The following is an 18,196-nucleotide window of genomic DNA, read 5'->3' as shown; positions in this document are numbered from 1 at the left end:
TACGAACAATCATGCTTAAACTACATAATCTTTTCTCCCTGGAATGGAGATAAGAAACGCCCTAACCTTTGTAATAGAGATTGATAGGATTAAATCAACTGGTATAAATACAGTTGTAACAAGACAGAAACACTCAGAACTCAGAACTCAGAACTCAGAACACAGAACTAAGGACACAGGGCTTGGAAGACAGGACCAAGAGAGACAGAGCCTAGGCACAGAACCTACACAGAACGTTCTCTAGAGACAGAAGAACTTCGCTGGCGAGAGCATGCCGGAGGATCCTGGAGAGGGACTGGCCTCGGAGCCTAGAGACAGAGCCTAGCGGGAGAACATGGCAAGGGATCCTGGACTGAACCTGACTACAGAGATTGGCAGGAGAACCTGACTGGAACCTGGACACTGAACCTGACTGGAGAGCCTGGACAGAACCTGGCTGGAGAACCTAGCGAGGGAACGTGGCTACAGAACCTCGCTGGAGATCCGAGGCAGAACCTCTCTGGAGATCCAGACCAGAACTTGGCTGGATATCCTAGCTAGAGATCCTGGCTAGGCTGCTGATCAACTGAACACTGTCTCCATGTCATTCCTTCTTCACCGACTCCGTCCACACCCTTGGGGACCCCTGGACCCGCTGGGGTTGGACCCCGGCATATGGCGCCCGAACAGGGACCCCTAGGTAAGCGCCCTGCACTCGGGACGGATAGGACTCCACCATAGGAAAAGGGTGGATAGTCTTCGCCGACTCCGTCCACACCTTTGGGAAGCCCTGGAACAGGATTCCCCTAGGTAAGCCCCTCCCCCCATTGAGAACCCCCACACTCAGGACGGATAGGACTCCACCAGGGTGCTACATACCCCCCTATAGAGGATAAGTAGGGTAAGAAGGTGGATAGTACAGAACTTAGATTGAGAAGATGTGCCATACTGAGTCCAAAGAAAGAAGACTCTATATTGATCTTTAGATTAAGAAGATGTGCCATACCGAGTCTAAAGAAAAAAGACTCTGTATTGATCTTTAGATTAAGAAGATGTGCCATACTGAGTCTAAAGAAAAAAGACTCTGTATTGATCTTTTAACATATATGCTTGCTAGCAGAGGAATTAAGGTTACTCCCAGTCAGACAGAATGTTTTATACAAGAAGTATGTCCATGCTTTTCTGAGGAAGGAAAGGTAAATGTAATGGCATGGGAAAAGGTAGGCCCAAGGAGCCTTATCCTTAACCCCACTGCAGCCTTTCTACCCTGGGAAAGTGCAGGATTGGCAAGGTCTCCCTGGGATGATAGATCAGGACTCAGGTAATAGCGGAAAGTGCCAATCCTACTCTTAAAATGGATACAAGAGAGCATTTGAGGTTTTTCTTTTTAATGCTTGCTTTTAAAAAATAAAAAAGGGGGAATTTGCCGGGAGCCGGTCTATCCTTGCTGTTTCAAGGGACCTGGCATATATGGCATACGGTTCTTAATATGTTTGCTCACCTTCTTGGCGCTGTGTTTTAACCAAAGTCACCTCTCCGAGAAAGGTTGAATCCCCAGGTAGGGATTTTCCCTTGAAGTTAGGGAGGGAATAAAACCCCTCAACTAAGTGCCAAGCGGGTAATTAATCCCTTTAACTACGAACAATCATGCTTAAACTACATAATCTTTTCTCCCTGGAATGGAGATAAGAAACGCCCTAACCTTTGTAATAGAGATTGATAGGATTAAATCAACTGGTATAAATACAGTTGTAACAAGACAGAAACACTCAGAACTCAGAACTCAGAACTCAGAACACAGAACTAAGGACACAGGGCTTGGAAGACAGGACCAAGAGAGACAGAGCCTAGGCACAGAACCTACACAGAACGTTCTCTAGAGACAGAAGAACTTCGCTGGCGAGAGCATGCCGGAGGATCCTGGAGAGGGACTGGCCTCGGAGCCTAGAGACAGAGCCTAGCGGGAGAACATGGCAAGGGATCCTGGACTGAACCTGACTACAGAGATTGGCAGGAGAACCTGACTGGAACCTGGACACTGAACCTGACTGGAGAGCCTGGACAGAACCTGGCTGGAGAACCTAGCGAGGGAACGTGGCTACAGAACCTCGCTGGAGATCCGAGGCAGAACCTCTCTGGAGATCCAGACCAGAACTTGGCTGGATATCCTAGCTAGAGATCCTGGCTAGGCTGCTGATCAACTGAACACTGTCTCCGTGTCATTCCTTCTTCGCCGACTCCGTCCACACCTTTGGGGAACCCCTGGACCCGCTGGGGCAGGACCCCGGCATCATATAGCCACCTTTGTATTTTATAATTTATGAGAGAATGAAATAGGTTAGAATCTTCAAACAAATTATATAAATATCCCCCTCTTTCCTCCACCTGCCTTCACCAACCGTCTCCCCTTAGACAGAAACAGAGGAGAACCAACAGCTAAGTAAGGAAAGCCAGAGGGACCGGAGGGGCAAAATGAACATATGCATTCTGAAATTCCATCAGGGTGGGTATTTTCACCTGTGCCATTTGCTATTGAATCTTCAGCAACTAGAACAATGTCTGGCACAAAGTCCGTGCTCAATAAATACCGATAGAAGACTACCATTTTACACTGTGGAGGAAAGAAAGGCTTTACCTTGGGGGGTGGGGCAGGGTTGGAGACTGGTTAGGGGCTGAAGGTAAGAAATATTTTCATTGGCAATCAACTGTGTATAAATAAACAGAGGTAACCTCAATTAAAGTTTAAAAAAATCCTGACAATGAAGTTCACTTAACAGATAAAGTTTAGGCAACAGAAGCCTTAGCTCCATTGCAGGTGATAATGACCTGCAGGAAGAAGGTGCAGGGAAGAAGGAAGGGGTGGGGTACCCACAGACATTCCAGGGCACAGGCCAGGGTCAGCCCCTGCCCAGACCTCCTTACCGTGTCTCCAATCTTGAGTCCAACACAAGACTTCAGGCCTGGGATGACCTCGTTGTTGAGACAAGTGGCATTGAAGGATAGAGACAACTCCTCGGGAAGGTCACGTACCTCCAGCTCAACTTTAGAGCGGATTTTCTGAGCAAAAGAAGGTAAGGAAATGGACTGAGAGGAAATGGGTAGGTTCCAACTCCACCCCAAGCAGAATCTCCCAGGTGGCCCTGGACTGACCCTGCAGTGCCAGCTGCTGAGGTTCACTTGGAAGTTGCCAGAGTCCCCCAAAGAGCCTGTTACCTGCTATATTTCCAGCCCAGGCTCTGCTCCCTCTCTCTCTCCTCACTTGTGTCTAGGTGAGTCTGGATAACATCTAAACCAGCCACATCCTCCTGTAGGCCTCCTGGATGCGCGAAAGGGAAGTGCTAATGCTGGTCACCTTGGGTAGTAGCAATTTCTACCTAATTTTTTATCAGCCTCACCTTCCCTGTGGCTCAGCTCCCTCTTTTTCTCTTTTGTTGGAGCCCAGCTCTCCCTCACTCAGTCTCCTCCTCTAATTTCAGGACTCTGCTCCTTTCTCATCCTCACCCCCATCCTCTCTTTCCCTTCTACCTCCTCTAAGCTCTTCCCCCATTGTTCCCAAGCTCCCTGGCTTTCCATTCTGAGCCATTTCTTTCTCAGAAGGCTGCATTCCTCTCAGTGCTGGCCATCACCTGGCCCCTAGATGAACAAGAGGAAGGGTGCAAGGTAAACTAGCAGCCATGACTCACAAATCTGAGTCCTCCTGGGTAAATGCCAAGTGAGGTGCACTCTTAGCCGGCCCTTTCCCAGTGTAAGACACTTACCCCATAGGAATCAACAATGAGCTGGAGGACATTGCTGGAATCTGCAGACAGAACCCCCACTGTAGTCCCTGGGATGAGCTCACTGTAGTTCTAGAAAGAAAGACGAAAATATCCAAGACTGACTGAATAAAGGTGGTGGTCCCCAAAGGCCCTCCCCTAATCAGATGAAGGGTCTTGAAATGAAGATTGAGGAGAAAGAGAGGATATCTGTCTTGTCACTGCCAGGAATAAATCTAGCAGTTTTTCAGCACTGAGCAAAATTAGAGAACACCTCTCACACCCCTTACCCCACTGACTTGCTCCCTTCCCCACAGCAAACATTGACACACCCATACTGCTAGGTCAAAGCTGGAAAGGAATCATTAGCTCCTGGGAGCAGGTTGTAGGAGCATCTTTCCTGGTTGGGAACCATGGTCAATGCTGGTTCCCTAAGATAAGTCCTCCCATCACAGCCCCACTCCCACTCCCATTCTAGGAAGCCCTGATGGCATAGTTACCTGGTAGAGTTTGACTACTGCTTCAGTCACCGCAAAGATCAGATTGATGTTTTTCTGGGACAGCTTCTCAGTCATCAGCCCCAAAGAGGGATAATCCTATAAAAAGAGAGGATGTGAGCCCTAGCTGGTTTGGCTCAGTGGATAGAGCATTGTCCTGTGGACTGGGGTGGGGGTGGGATCCTCAGGTTCGATTCCAGTCAAGGGCACATGCCCGGGTTGTGGGTTCAATCCCCAGTGGGGGGCATGCGGGAGGCAGCTGATCAATGATTCTCTCTCATCATTGATGTTTCTATCTCGCTCTCCCTCTCCCTTCCTCTCTGAAATCAATACAATATATAAAGGAGGATGTGGAAGTTACTTAAGAAGTCTATTCACTTCCATCTCTGGACTGTAAGCCTTAGAACTTGGCTGACTTGAGCCATGGCCCAGACATTGGTGGTACTTACATAAACCTTTCCACCCCGTGATCAATGTGAGGCAATGGGGCAAGTAGCAGCAAAAACCCAGCTGTGAATTCCAGGGTTAAATGAAGAGTTACAGGTGGTGGTGTCAAAACTAAGCACCTCTTTCTTCCTACTTGAACTCCGTGCATTCATACCAAGGAACTGCTTCCATGGGCCAGGTATTGTTATTGTTAGACCTTGTTTTGAAGCTTCTTTTTGTTTTGCAACTACTGACAAATGCCTTGGCTTGGTGCTTGCAATACTCCACCATGTGGTCCTTCCACCCTTCCTTTCCAATCACCACTCCCCTCTCTCCCTCTTCTACTTACCACTGACCTGGCCCATTCTCTTTCTCCCACCTGGAGTGGCCTTCTTTTTGGTAATCCTGCTCCTGCCTAGGGACGCAGTTCAGGTCCTGCCTTCCCCAGGAGGCCTTCCTTGACCATCCCAGCTCATGAGGAGCTTTCCTCCTTTGAATATATAAAGACCTTATTGACTGTGCTGATCATTTAACACTAAGCATGCATCTGGTGTTATTGGTAACTCATTCCTCATCTCAACCAAAAACTCCGTAAGGGTAGCACCTCTATATAGTCTCTTTATCTACCTTAGCCCCTGGTAAGGAGTCTTACCTAGAATAAGTGTCAGTGGTTACTGACTCACCCATTGCTGGGTAGTGCTCTACTTAGATATGACTAACACTGAGGAATTCAAGTCACAATGGGGATGCTGGTGAATTGTGAACATGTCTCTGGGATCCTAGACCCTTCCAGGGAACTCATGAGACCATCCAGCTTAGGCTCCTGCCTTAACACAGGTATACCTTTAAGCCACGTAGACACGGTAGTTGCTATATTGTCTTTAAGAGATAAAATAAAGAGTTCATACCTCCCCGCAAGATACCCAGAGTATCAGCACTCTGAGGATCTGTAAATTCTCTTTGTGGCATACATCAATTTCTCTTGTTTCCATTTAAATCCCTTTCCTCTTATTTAACCTTCTATGATCATAGAAAACAACTTATAAGAAGGCTTCTCATATCTCAGCTAAATCATCCTTTACCCTTCATTCTTTCAAGCTAAATGATTCTGAGACTTTTCCTCACAGGACTAGCTCGCCATGCTTTTGATGATGTTTGTCTATTTTTTCTCAACTTTTTTTTTTTTTTTTTTTTTTGCTTAAAGTATTACAAAGGGTATTACATATGTCTCCTTTTTTCCCCCACCCTTGACAATCCCCTGGCCTCCCCTACCCCCCAGTGTCTTATGTCCATTGGTTATGCTTATATGCATGCATATAAGTCCTTCAGTTGATCTCTTACCCCCCTCCCTTCTGCCCCCCTACTCTCCCCGGCCTTCCCGCTGCAGTTTGTCTCTGCATACTTCTGATAACCAAAAGTGAGGATGGTATTCCAAGAAGGGCTAATCCATGCAGTAGACGAGAAGGCCTGCTTTCCAGCTGGACCTGCAAAAGTCCTCCGGGTCCATTCTGGATGCTATGATGCTATTGCTTGTGCTGGAGGCAGTGGAGATAATGGTAATACTGATCACAGCCAGGCCCTGGATACAGATTGTACAGGTTGTACCCTGAATAAGAATGTCCAGTTGGGGGTGGGGGCAGGCTGAAATGAGCCCTGAACCCTGGCCAGAAGAAGGGTTTCCATTTTCATATTTATACAAAGATTCTGCCTGGGTTAGGGCAGCTGGCCATGGTAAATGGAGAGCATAGGTGGTGTCAAGATCCTCAACATGACCTGGCCAGCGTGGCTCAGTGGTTGAGCATCGGCCTATGAACCAGGAGGTCACAGTTCGATTACCAGTCAGGGCACATGTCCAGGTTGCAGGCTCAATCCCCAGTATGGGGCGTGCAGGAGGCAGCCAATCAATGATTCTCTCTCATCATTGATGTTTCTATCTCTCACTCTGCCTCCCTTCCTCTCTGAAATCAATAAAAATATATTTAAAACAACAACAACAAAAATCAAGAACCTCACCATGGTAGTGGAAGCAGAGTAATGGTTGTCACTGCCAACGTGGCACTGCCCGTCATTGGGCTGGACAATGCCTGCTAGCCTTCCATCCAGTGCTATATGGGTCTTGGCATCAGTGGTAAACACCAGCAAGTGGGATGCATCATTCCTCCAGCCAATCTTCTCCTGTTTAAAAAAAAAAAAAGGTAAAAGAGGGAAAGCAACTTTAAAAATATTTTTTTATTGATTTTCAGAGAGGAAAGGAGAGGGGGGGAGAGAGATAGAAACATCAATGATGAGAGAGAATCATTGACCTGCTTCCTCCTGCACGCCCCCCACTGGGGATCGAGCTTGCAAACCGGGCATGTACCCTTGACTAAATTAAACCCAGGACCCTTTGGTCTGCAGGCTGACGCTCTATTCACTGAGCCAAACCATCTAGGGCGAGAAAGCAACTTTAGATGTCTCATTGGCAAAAAACAAGGATCCAAAGGACCTCCCTGCCTGAAGGTCTGGACAAGTTCTCTTGCTGAAGGGCCTCAGTCGCAGTCCTTGGAACACAAGTTGAAATTTCCCAACTCAGGGGTTTCTGTTTCTTAGGAAAACAGTTTCGTGGCTGATTAATTCAAGCAGCTAAGAGACAGGATTCAATTCCAATGATAATCACATGGCCCGCTTAGAAACCCACCTGCATCTGCAGAGCTGAGCTGGGCTAGAAGAAATCCTTGTTTAACATCTTCCTGCTTACCTGAGGTTAAGTTAACCCAGCTTGATCCTGATACACTTTCAGAGAAGATGAGAAAATGCTCTCCCAGAGAACATCTGCTACCAAGTGGTTCAAAAAATTGTCAGCTCTCACCAGGGAGCAGATATAAGCAGAGGTTGCTTATCAGGAGCAATTTTTTGCCTATACTTTTTTTTTTTTTCCTATGAAGCTCTGCTTAATTCCTGTCTCTTATTTCACATAGAAATCCGCACAGTAGAACCACTTCATTCCCCATTTGATCTGCACTAACCACATTGGCACTCCATGCCCTCCAAACTCACATCGCAGACTGTAGCCTGCATGATGGCATCAAAGCCACCCTCTGGGCCATCTCGGTTCCGTGACACACTCTGCTTCTTCACCTCCTCGTTAAAGCGGTTCACCTGGTCAGTTAGTGACAGCACATGTTTGTAGCCAAACATGGGCAAACAGGTGGTCTTCATACTGTGAAGGGAAGAAGATAACTTAAGCAGACAGCCTGATGGAAAAGACTACATGGGGAGTGGGAGGGGGGAAAAGGGGAAACAAATATGGATAACAGGATTATCCATATTTGTAGAGAACTGGCAATTACCTAGAGTCTAGGTCCTAGACGATTACCCAGTTTAGACTCCAAACCCCTCAAATGACCACACTGACCTTACCTCCAGCTAGCCTAGAGGGCAAAAGAGTGAGCTGCAAAACTACATTGCCTTGGTTCAAATCTCAGCTCCTCTACTTATAAGTCATGGAACCCTAGGCAAGTTTCTCTATACTTAACCTATAAAAATGGGAAATGAGAGCACATATTTCATAAGAGTCATTGTAAGGCTTCAATGAGTTAACACAAAGCACTTAGCTCAGAGGCTCTTGTTGTTGCTATCACCTTATATTTAATATTTCTCCAAAGTAACATTAACACGACAATAAAGCAAAAGTTTCACCAATAACAATGTCCCTGAACCATCGATAAATGGATGGATCTGTGCCAGACAGGAGCATTTCTGTCCCCAGCCCAATGGCTTGTTTGTTTAATTGATGGCTGATATCTTAACCGGGGAACCTTACAACTCAGAAGCTTAAAAAGGCATACCATTTAACTTTGAAAACTCAAAAATAAATCTGTACTTGTGAGGCCCAGAAACCATCATTAAAAATTGTTATGGATTTTCATAGTCTCCACCAATTACATAATAAGCATTTTAACCTTGAAGACTCATACTCTTGATGAGTAGAACAATGATGAAAATAACAATGAAATCAATCCTTCTGAAATCATAATTCCTCTATTTACTTATCCATAAGTTTCTCTCTACTTTTGATCTTATTCCCGCTCCCCCCAGCATGCTCTTGTCTCCAGTTTAGTTGTGACCAAGACCAAGAAGCTGATAGATTTTTTTTTTCTAGGTCTTCAAACAGCTTTTGAGACCTTTTGCCACAACACTCAGATCAATAGGGTGGTTCACTTGCTGGACAGGAAGACTAAGGTAGAGAGAAGGTATGATTTGGCCAGAAGGTAGCCAACAAAGCTACCCTAGAATCTACTACCTTGAGTCATAGAAGTTGTGGAGGTTAATACACTTCAGACCCTAGAAAATGCTGGAACTATGTCCCACCCTGAATCCCATAGCACCCACTTGCCTTATACATAGAAAGTATTTCCTTAAATTCTCTTTGATTTAATTAGAAAAGTCACAATCAATGCTTCTAAAAGCCTTCTAAGGAAGGATTCCTCCCTCTGAGGTCTCTTACCCCTATATTCTTTGCCCCCATGCCCTGCCTTGACTTCTCCAGAAGGACTTACTCATAGCATGGGTTTTTGAGGGCCTCTGGTGGAGAGATGTACATGTATGGTGATGCAGGCTTGTCCACAAAGGCCCCAAAGCCAATCCGCAGGTTACTGGTGAGCTTGCGCATCTGGGAGGCCAGCTTGGTACCCAGGTTCTGGATGCTCGACAGATCATCTTTCATGGAGTAAGACAGGTCCATCAAGTAGTAGATGTCCACAGGGTAGTCTTCCACCTGCCGGACCTGGATGGAGAAACTCTTCGAATCATCTGGAAGACAGAAGGATATTACTTTTTCTCCTCTTCTCTCTCAAAGACTTAACAAATGGATTTGGATGGACACAGGATTAAGAAACTTCTTGACCAAACCAAACTTGAAAACCCTGGTCCCTTCTCCTCTCCCCCTTCCCCTTCCAATCTCTTGACCCTCCCATTTTTAACCTTTTCCATTTTAATATTCTCTACCTTCTCTAAGTGCCCATCTGCCTAATCCTCTGGATCCCAAGAGTCTACTACCCTGATTCATTGAAGTTGTGGCAGTTACTATACTTCAAACTCTAGAAAAGGCTGAACCCATAGCACCCACATGACTTACACATAGAAGGTGCTTTCTTACCGTCTTGATTTAATCTGAAAAGTCACAATCACTGCTTCAAAAAGCCTGTTTCTTAGCTTAATTCTTCCTCCCTCTGAAGGTCTCCTGCTTCTCTTTGCCCCCATGTCCCTGCCCCAAATCTCACACGGAAAGGGGGCTTATAAATTGCTTTCTCATCTTATATCTCATTTGAGTCTCAACACAAAGCACAAGCTTGGCAAAACAGGCATTGGGGGAAAGTAGGGACAAACTTTTTTTGAGTCCCTACTATGTTAGAAGGGTTGAGTAACTTGCCCAAGTTCAAGTAACTAATATATGGGAGAGTCAAGATTCAAACTCCGATCTTCTGACGCCAAGTCCCAACATCGTCCATTCTCCTGCCCACACCTTTCCCCACATCCTTCCCTTCCTGCCCCATTACCATTGCGAGTGTCTTCCCCAAGGCTTCCTGACCAGACCTCCACCTTGTGCCCTGTGTGCTTCTGCCCGGTGTCTCCCCACAGTGAGCCCGTCCCTACCTGGCCGGAGCCGGAGCGCAATCCTCTGGGGACTGACTTGAGTGATTTGGGAACTGTCTCCAGAGCCCTTGTCGCTGAGAGGCCTGGCCTCCAAGATTCGGACCTCACTGAGGGGGAACTCGATGGACTCCAGGGCACAGTTATCCTTCAGCAGATTCTCCTTCAGGTTACAGCGGGGTGAGCCCGGAGTCAGGGTCTGTAAAACAGGAGCCCAAAGAGCAGCCCTGTAATTGGAGCCATGGTGGTTCTCTGCCTCCTGCAGGCCCTGCTGCCTCCCAATGGCTGAGAGTTTATCCAGCATTTTGGGGCTGAACCAGCATAAATGAACTCGTGTGATCCATTATACAGAAGGAGAGAACTGAGGCCACAGAAAGGTTGGGTGAGGACTGTCTCGTGGATTGGTAGCCAGGAAGAGAGCCAATTCAGTATGATGGCTGTTAAGCTACTGCTTTTCAAAATCTGAAATGCAACCCACGGTGGGTCCTAAAAATCAATGAAGTGGGTCTCAACCATCTATTTATCAAATAAAATGCAATAGAATAGAATAGAAAGTATGAAAGTACATAAATAGCAAAAGTAAATATTGTGTTGTGAAACATTTATACGTTGGGGAGGAGGGTATAATACAGTGATGGCGAACCTATGACACGTGTGTCAGAGGTGACACGCGAACTCATTTTTTTGGTTGATTTTTCTTTGTTAAATGGCATTTAAATATATAAAATAAATATCAAACATATAAATCTTTGTTTTACTATGGTTGCAAAGATCAAAAAGATTTCTATATGTGGCACGGCACCAGAGTTAAGTTACGGTTTTTCAAAATGCTGACACGCCGAGCTCAAAAGGTTCACCATCACTGGATAATATGTAAAATAAATAGTGACACACAATTTCTTTCTGAAGGTCAAGGTCAAAGCAGTTTGGAAGCTGACTGCATTAAGACGCTGACTAGGATCTGAGATTTATGAGGGAAGGGGCTGTTCCTTTTCTACTCCCAGCACCCAAACCAGGACTTACCACAGAGGTGCTGGGGGAAGAGGTACTGGGCGGCAGCAGAGAGTGGGAGCTAAGCACATCGGAGCAGATTGACTGAGACTACATCTCAGCATTGCCTCTTATTAGCTAGTTACTAGCATGAGTCACCTAAACTCTCCACACCTTGTTTCCTCAGCGATACCATGGAGACAGGAACAGCCCCAGCCTCCCAGGGATGGTAAGCAGGACAAAAGAAGACAACGCAGGTCAAACTCGTAGCATGGTGCCTGCCACCGGATAAGCGATTAATGAAGGTGAGCTGTTACTACGAGATGCTCTGTAAACAGTTCCTGGGTAAATTAATGTTGAATAAGCTTCACCATGGTGCCAGATCACCGGCCAGAGTCCATCCTATCACTTCCTCCCTCACCCTGGACAGAGAGCCAACTGATCACCCTTCCAAAAGCCCTGGTGTGTATCCCACCCGCGGGAGCTCTGTGCGTGTTTACACCTGAGTATTGAATGGGGGACATCTGCACTGGAAAGAACACTGGAAATCAGGAAATAGGTTCAATCCTAGGTCTGCCACTAACTAGGCCCGTGACCTCAAGTAACTCATTTCACTCCTGCTGGCCTCAGTTTCCTCACCTATTCGAAAGGGGCTTAGATGACTTGGTGCTTTCAGTCCCTTCCTGCTCTGACATTCAGTAAATTTAGCCAACACTGTGTGGGCACAAGTCCATCGGGGCTCCTTGGCAGGCTGGAGGGACTGGCAGGAAATCTGGAAAACCCCACCCTGGACCTATTTCACAATATCTAGGCCTTCAAGCCCTCAAACCAAACCTCAATCTCCACCCACCCCTCTCACAACCACTTCCAGAAGTCATACTGAATAAGTCATACTGATCTCCCACAACAACTAGTGTGAACATTTATGGAGCACCTACTGCATGGCAGGCACTGTGCTAAGCACTTTGCATGGGTAACTGCGGTCCTCCTGGTTACAGCTCTGTAACGCTGGAACTATTTTCATTTTACAAGTGAGGAACCTGAGGCTGGGAGACTTCACAAATGAGGAACCCGATCTTACAGGTAAGAAATCTAAGAAATTGCCGAAACTGGTTTGGCTCAGTGGATAGAGCGTCGGCCTGCGGACTGAAAGGTCCCAGGTTTGATTCCGGTCAAGGGCATGTACCTGGGTTGCGGGCACATCCCCAGTAGGAGGTGTGCAGGAGGCAGCTGATCGATGTTTCTCTCTCATTGATGTTTCTAACTCTCTATCTCTCTCCCTTCCTCTCTGTAAAAAATCAATAAAATATATTTTTAAAAAAAAAAGAAATTAAGTGACTTGCCCAAAGTTACAGAGCTAGGAAGTGGCAGAAGTGAGATGCTAATTAGATTGTCTGACTGCAAGTATCCTCACAAAGTGATAAATGGTATTACATTCTGCATAAAGTGAGAGCCCAGGCAGAGAAGCAGGAAGAGCCACATCAGAGAATGCTCCAGGTGGGGAACAGAATGCAAGACGAGGATGCGGGAGGTGGGGGAAGGATAGATCACATTCTGCCTCTTTAGCCCCCTCAGGTGACTGGTAGCTCAGGAGAGGGATTGGGCCACTAGGGGCTATTCAGGTTTTAAAAGTCAGGACTCCACAGCCTAAAACCCCTCATGATGCTAGAAGTCTCCCTCCCTCTCCTGCCCAGCCCTCCTCTGATGGGCTGCATGGCTTCCCAAAGTGGGTGGAGAGATGAACAACACCACAGGGCTACACCCTGATGGTTTGTGTCCACCCAGAATTCATACGTTAAACCCTAACCCTCAAGGTGAAGGAATTAGGAGGTGGGGCCTGGGTCACGAAGTGGAGCCCTCTTGACTGAGGTTGGTGCCCTTCAAAACAAGCCCGAGAGCTCGCTGGCCTCTCTGCCATGTGAAGACACAGCAAGAAGACAGCCATCTATGACGCAGACGGTACCTTGACCTTGGACTTCTCAGCCTCCAGAACTGTAAAAATTAATGTTTGTTGCTAAGCCACCCAGCCCATGGTATTTTTGTTACAGCAGCCTGAATGGACGAGGACAAACAGCATGAGGACCACCCTGGCCCAGGCAAAAAGTAGAAAGAGCTTTCAGAAGCCAGCATCTTCCTTCTTTCTCCCAGGTATGTGGTCGAGAAATGACATCGGCAATGGGAAACAGTGCCTAAGACTCAACCTTCCTGACTCAGAAGGTTCCAACAGGGACAGCACAGATCCTCCAAGCCTCTGAGAGGAATGAAAATCCCCTCTCTGCACTCAGCTCTGGCCGAGGACAGAATGACAGAGGACAGGACTCATGAGCAGTTCGCATTTTTGTGCCCAAACCCCTCTTGCTGCCCCTGCCCATCTCTCCCTACGCTTCTCCCTCAGGAAGCAGTCTCTTTCTTGCTCAGAAAACTCCCTACCTTATCTCCAACTCCAGCTGTCCACTAAGCCCCAGGGAGAAACCCTTCCAAAAAAGGCAATGACTGCATAGAACAAGAAGCACTAAGGAGCTGAGTCTTTCCAGGACTGAGACAGATGCTGAAGGAGAAAGGGAGGGGTGAGACCAGGACACTGAATGAGAGCAGCAATGCCATCCTGCATCTTCAAGCTGCAGCAGCAAAGAGAGGAAATGTTAGGAGTTTGGAGTTTGGTTTCCAGACCCCCATTTTCTAATGGGACAGTGCATATTGGAAGGTTTGAAGTGCTAAGCCTTGCTGACTGTCCTTATGGTTTGTTATGAATTTCCTTAGAAATATAAACACTAAGAAACAAAAACTGTCTCCACCCACCCCCCCCTTTGTGGTCACTGACACCAGAGGTCAGGAACAGAGCAGGCCTGCTCCTCAGCCACGCTCTCCCTGAGAGCCTCTTGCCCCAGAAGAATACCAAGGCAGTGACCTCAATACACTTGGCCAACATTCCTTTTCTCAATAGTCCAGGCTGAGTGGATAGAAAGAATGTCTCCAGGTTACTCAGAGAGGAGGAGGAAGGGTGGGATATTAAAGTTCCAGTTCCCACTGAAACCGGCTGTTACACAAAAAGGGCAAAAATAACCAAGACCCAGAGGAAAATTGAAGCAAAGAGGTGGGAGGTTCTGGCCCACGTGCTGTGTGAGCTGAACCCTCCCTCTCCTGGGAGAGTGACACATGCTGTTACTCCCATTCTCCATGAACCCCATCTTGGAAATTGGGGAGGTACAGCATGAATAACTGTCATTGCCCTGCCTATCTCACGGGGTTGGTCAGGGTATTAAAATAAGGCTGTGAATGTGAAATGCTTTCCAAATACAAAAATCTCAAAATAAGTCAAACATATTGAAATCCTTTAGGTATGATATATACAAACAAATAAATGCAAATAGAAGGTGACTCTTTTCCACTATTAGCATTATTACTACTACCATTTTGGTGTACTCTGTTCTTGGAGGACAAAGAATAATATGTGCTGGTACTTATCTTTCCCCCCAGAGAGCTACTAAACACCCAACCCAAATAAATTAACATTGTTCTCTAGATTGACATCCAGTGAGAATAAGAAATCACTTGAATGTACAAAGAAAGAAGCTTGGAGGGGACAGAAAGGAGGAGGGGAAAAAGAAAGCATTTTAGTTCATGGTTATTAGTATTCACACCTATTGTTTCACAGAGAGAGAAACACTTTTAATGTTATACTTTTTTTTTTTTTGCAATAAAAAGTTAGAGCAAAACTCTCAAGATAAACATTTATCCTCCAGATTAAAAAACAAAACAAAACATAAAAAAACAAAAACCAGAAAGAAAAGAAAAGCAGCGGAGAAGAATGAAATCATGTTAGTAAATAAAAAGGAACTGAATAGTGGCCTAAGCCCTTCCCCAGGGATGCAGAGAAGAACATAGTAATTCCTATTGGATTCTTCTACTTGCTAGACCCACACCCATTCTTCTTCTTCATCCTTGGATGTCAAACTGAGTGTGAGCTGGTCCACCTCCTTATGTGCAGTCAGGACTATATAAAAATTCCTCGTATTTCCCTCCACCTCGGGGTTGCCAAATTTAGCAAATACTTGGGACATTCTTATACTAAAAATTATTTCTTCTTTAATTAAAATTTAACTGGGTGTCCTGTATTTTATCTGGCAACTTTAGCTCCACCTGACCCACCATGGCCACAACGATCAGCCCTTTCAATTAGCAGTATTTGCCAAATTTGCTATCATAACAATCCATTCTGATGTAATCGATACAGGATCCATCCTGGAAACCTTTATACTTAGCCAACACCCCAGGTCATTCTCACCACCAGACAAGATTGGAAGGGTTTAGATTCCAACAGGGAGCCAATGAGGGCAAGACCACAAGTTGAATCTCTGTGTGAGGCCCACCTCTTTGCTGGATTCACAGCCCAAAGACAGTACACCACCCCAACCCGTGTCAGTTTCCAACCCCCCAAGGACACACCCTATGCGATGGGCCCAAAACGCTGCACTCATCCACATTAGCTATGTTTTCCTATTGTGGGGCCAGTGCTTGCTCTACACACCCAGAGCTGCTGTCCTCGAGGACCAAGGGAATGCTGAGCCCAACCAGTTGTTTTTCCAGACTCTGCCAATCCTGCCTACAACAGCCAAGGTAGGGGAGGCAGAAGCAGCGGGCTCTCCAGGGTCAACTAATCAACAAATCACATACAAAATGGCCCCCACGGCTCACTTTTGGTTTTTTTAAGTCAACAGCCAAGGCACTTTCAACAGTTAAACAGCCTGTGCAGGGGAAACGTCAGGGAAAAAAGAACAGCCATGTTCAGGTTACAGCCTGGGATTCCCACCTCCCAGTCCTCCCTGGCTGATGTGTTTTGTCTCACAAGGGGCTCCTCCCAAATCCTCCTCTCCTCCTCCTCCCCTCCCCTTCTCCCTCTTGCTCAGAGATAGTTTTAGTCATTCGCTAAACCTTTGACCTCCCCCACTTTCCTGTTTATATTGCATTCTCCCAGAGAATATCTTAGTGGACTTTCTTCCTCCCCTCATTAATTGCTTTTGGTCCTAGTGTACCCATTTCCTCTCTGATTACACCCCCCATTCCTTGGCTGGTCCTACCTTATGCTTTTATCTTACCCTGTACCTTCAAACCCTGCCCTCCCCTGGTCTTTCTCAGGAGACAAAATTCACCAGGGTCATCCATCAATAATCTTCATTTGCATCTCTGAAATCTGGTTATGAATTCTAGGGGCTTCATTGGGTCAAGCCTCAGCATATCTCAGTTACACAGCTTGTCCCTATGCAGATCAAGAAAGGTGACAGACACTCTAAGAATATGTTTTCTTGCCCAGCCAGCATGGCTCAGTGGTTGTGTGTCAACCTATGAACCAGGAGGTCAGGGTTCGACTTCCTGTCAGGGCACATGCCCGGGTTGCGGGCTCGATCCCCAGTGTGGGGTGTACAGGAGGCAGCCAATCAATGATTCTCTCTCATCATTAATGTTTCTATCTCTCTTCCTCTCCCTCTCTGAAATCAATAAAAATATATTTTATTTTTTAAAAAAGAATATGTTTTCTTTTCCCCCCAGACTCCTCTGGGCCATAGTTGTCTCCATTTTTCTCTTGCTTTGGGAGAAAAAGGAGGGAGGAAGATACTGAGCTGCTCCTGTGGCTACCCCACTGCCCCAGCCAGCTTCAGGCCACCCATCCAATAAGGCACCCTCCTCATCTAGCTCTCCCATCTTCCAGGATTCAGCTACAGAATTCCAACTTCCTTGTAAAAGAAACTTAATACTATCAGGATGGTGACTAAGGGAAGGAGGATATGGCAAATGAGAAGGGAGGAGACCACATCACACTGGAGCAGCCAGCTCAGCCCAGAGGGGTGGAGAACCTTTGGGGTGGAGAGGAACAGCTCACCCATCCCCCTCAGCACCCCCACTCGCAGCCCCAGGGAATGTTTCATTTGCTAAATGAAGTCAATGTGGCCCAGATGTTGGGCAGCTGCCTCTGGAAGCAGTTCCCGTGCTGAACTGCACACAGGCCAAAGCAGTGTGTTGAGCTGGCCTCTGCCTTTGGCAATCAGTCCCCTTGTAGAGGCATAAACACAGCCTCCCACTCCCACACACCCACCCCGCCGCCACCACCAGGCTGTCAGGAAGTTGCCTTTTTAGGAAACTCAGTAGATTGGGAAGAGAAGCAGACAGAGAGAATGAGAGCCTGGGTTAGAGCAGTCCCAAAACTGCCGAGGGCAAGAACATGCTATCGTGACAGAGGGCGCCTCAGATGACTGAGATACATACAGCCATGCGGGGAGTTCAGGTAACCACCTGCTGGGGGCCAGGCCAATGACTCAGCCTCCAACTCTGTAATCACTGGAAACTCTCCAGCCACACTCCCCCCCCCCCACCACCACCACCCAAATAGGTCTTGCCAGCTCCAAATTCCTGTCCCAGCCACAAACACAGCCATTTCCCCAGACACACTCATTCCCTAGGGCCCCAGACACAACAAACCCTCTGCCTAGACACAGCTAACCCTTTCCTGTCACCCACCCATCCTCATCAAATTGGTCCTTCCCTCATTGACACCTAGGAGAGGAAAAGAAGGAGAAAAGGAAGAGAGAGAGAAAAGTAAAAGGTAAAGTCCTGGCGCTCCATCATCAGAGAGGAAAAGTAAAGAGAAAATACCTTCTGACAAACATTCCCCCCACACAAGGTAAGGTCCTTTTTCATTTGCCTTTTGAAATTCTGAGATGTCTGTAAACCAGCATCCCCAGTGAACCTATAACCCTCTCCTGCCTCTCCCTTTGAGGTCTGAGGCTCTCCTTCTGTGGAGTATTCCACCCCAACAAGAAGTAAGCCAAGTGTGGTGAAGGGTGGCAATGGCTACAGCAAGTCCAGGAGGACCAACCAAATTGTCCAGGGCCCCGGGCCATGTGGTGAACCCTGGATTGCCTT

At 46.8% G+C, this 18,196-nt stretch overlaps 1 protein-coding gene across 1 annotated transcript in view; it reads right to left on the bottom strand.

Moving 5' to 3' along the window:
• The window catches only part of ITGB3 (integrin subunit beta 3), a 53,823-nt gene that overhangs the window by 21,123 nt on the left and 14,504 nt on the right, over positions 1 to 18,196 (bottom strand). The window contains exons 3-9 of the mRNA XM_059669882.1: positions 10,292 to 10,487; positions 9,196 to 9,448; positions 7,694 to 7,856; positions 6,671 to 6,832; positions 4,235 to 4,330; positions 3,738 to 3,827; positions 2,902 to 3,036 (exon numbers count right to left, since the gene is read on the bottom strand). Of these exons, the coding sequence (XP_059525865.1) occupies positions 2,902 to 3,036; positions 3,738 to 3,827; positions 4,235 to 4,330; positions 6,671 to 6,832; positions 7,694 to 7,856; positions 9,196 to 9,448; positions 10,292 to 10,487 (1,095 nt within the window). The remainder of the gene's footprint in view (positions 1 to 2,901; positions 3,037 to 3,737; positions 3,828 to 4,234; positions 4,331 to 6,670; positions 6,833 to 7,693; positions 7,857 to 9,195; positions 9,449 to 10,291; positions 10,488 to 18,196) is intronic.

This window comes from Myotis daubentonii, chromosome 16 (genome assembly GCF_963259705.1).
Source record: "Myotis daubentonii chromosome 16, mMyoDau2.1, whole genome shotgun sequence".
Lineage (NCBI taxonomy): Eukaryota > Metazoa > Chordata > Mammalia > Chiroptera > Vespertilionidae > Myotis > Myotis daubentonii.
This window is presented reverse-complemented; position numbering and strand designations above follow the sequence as displayed.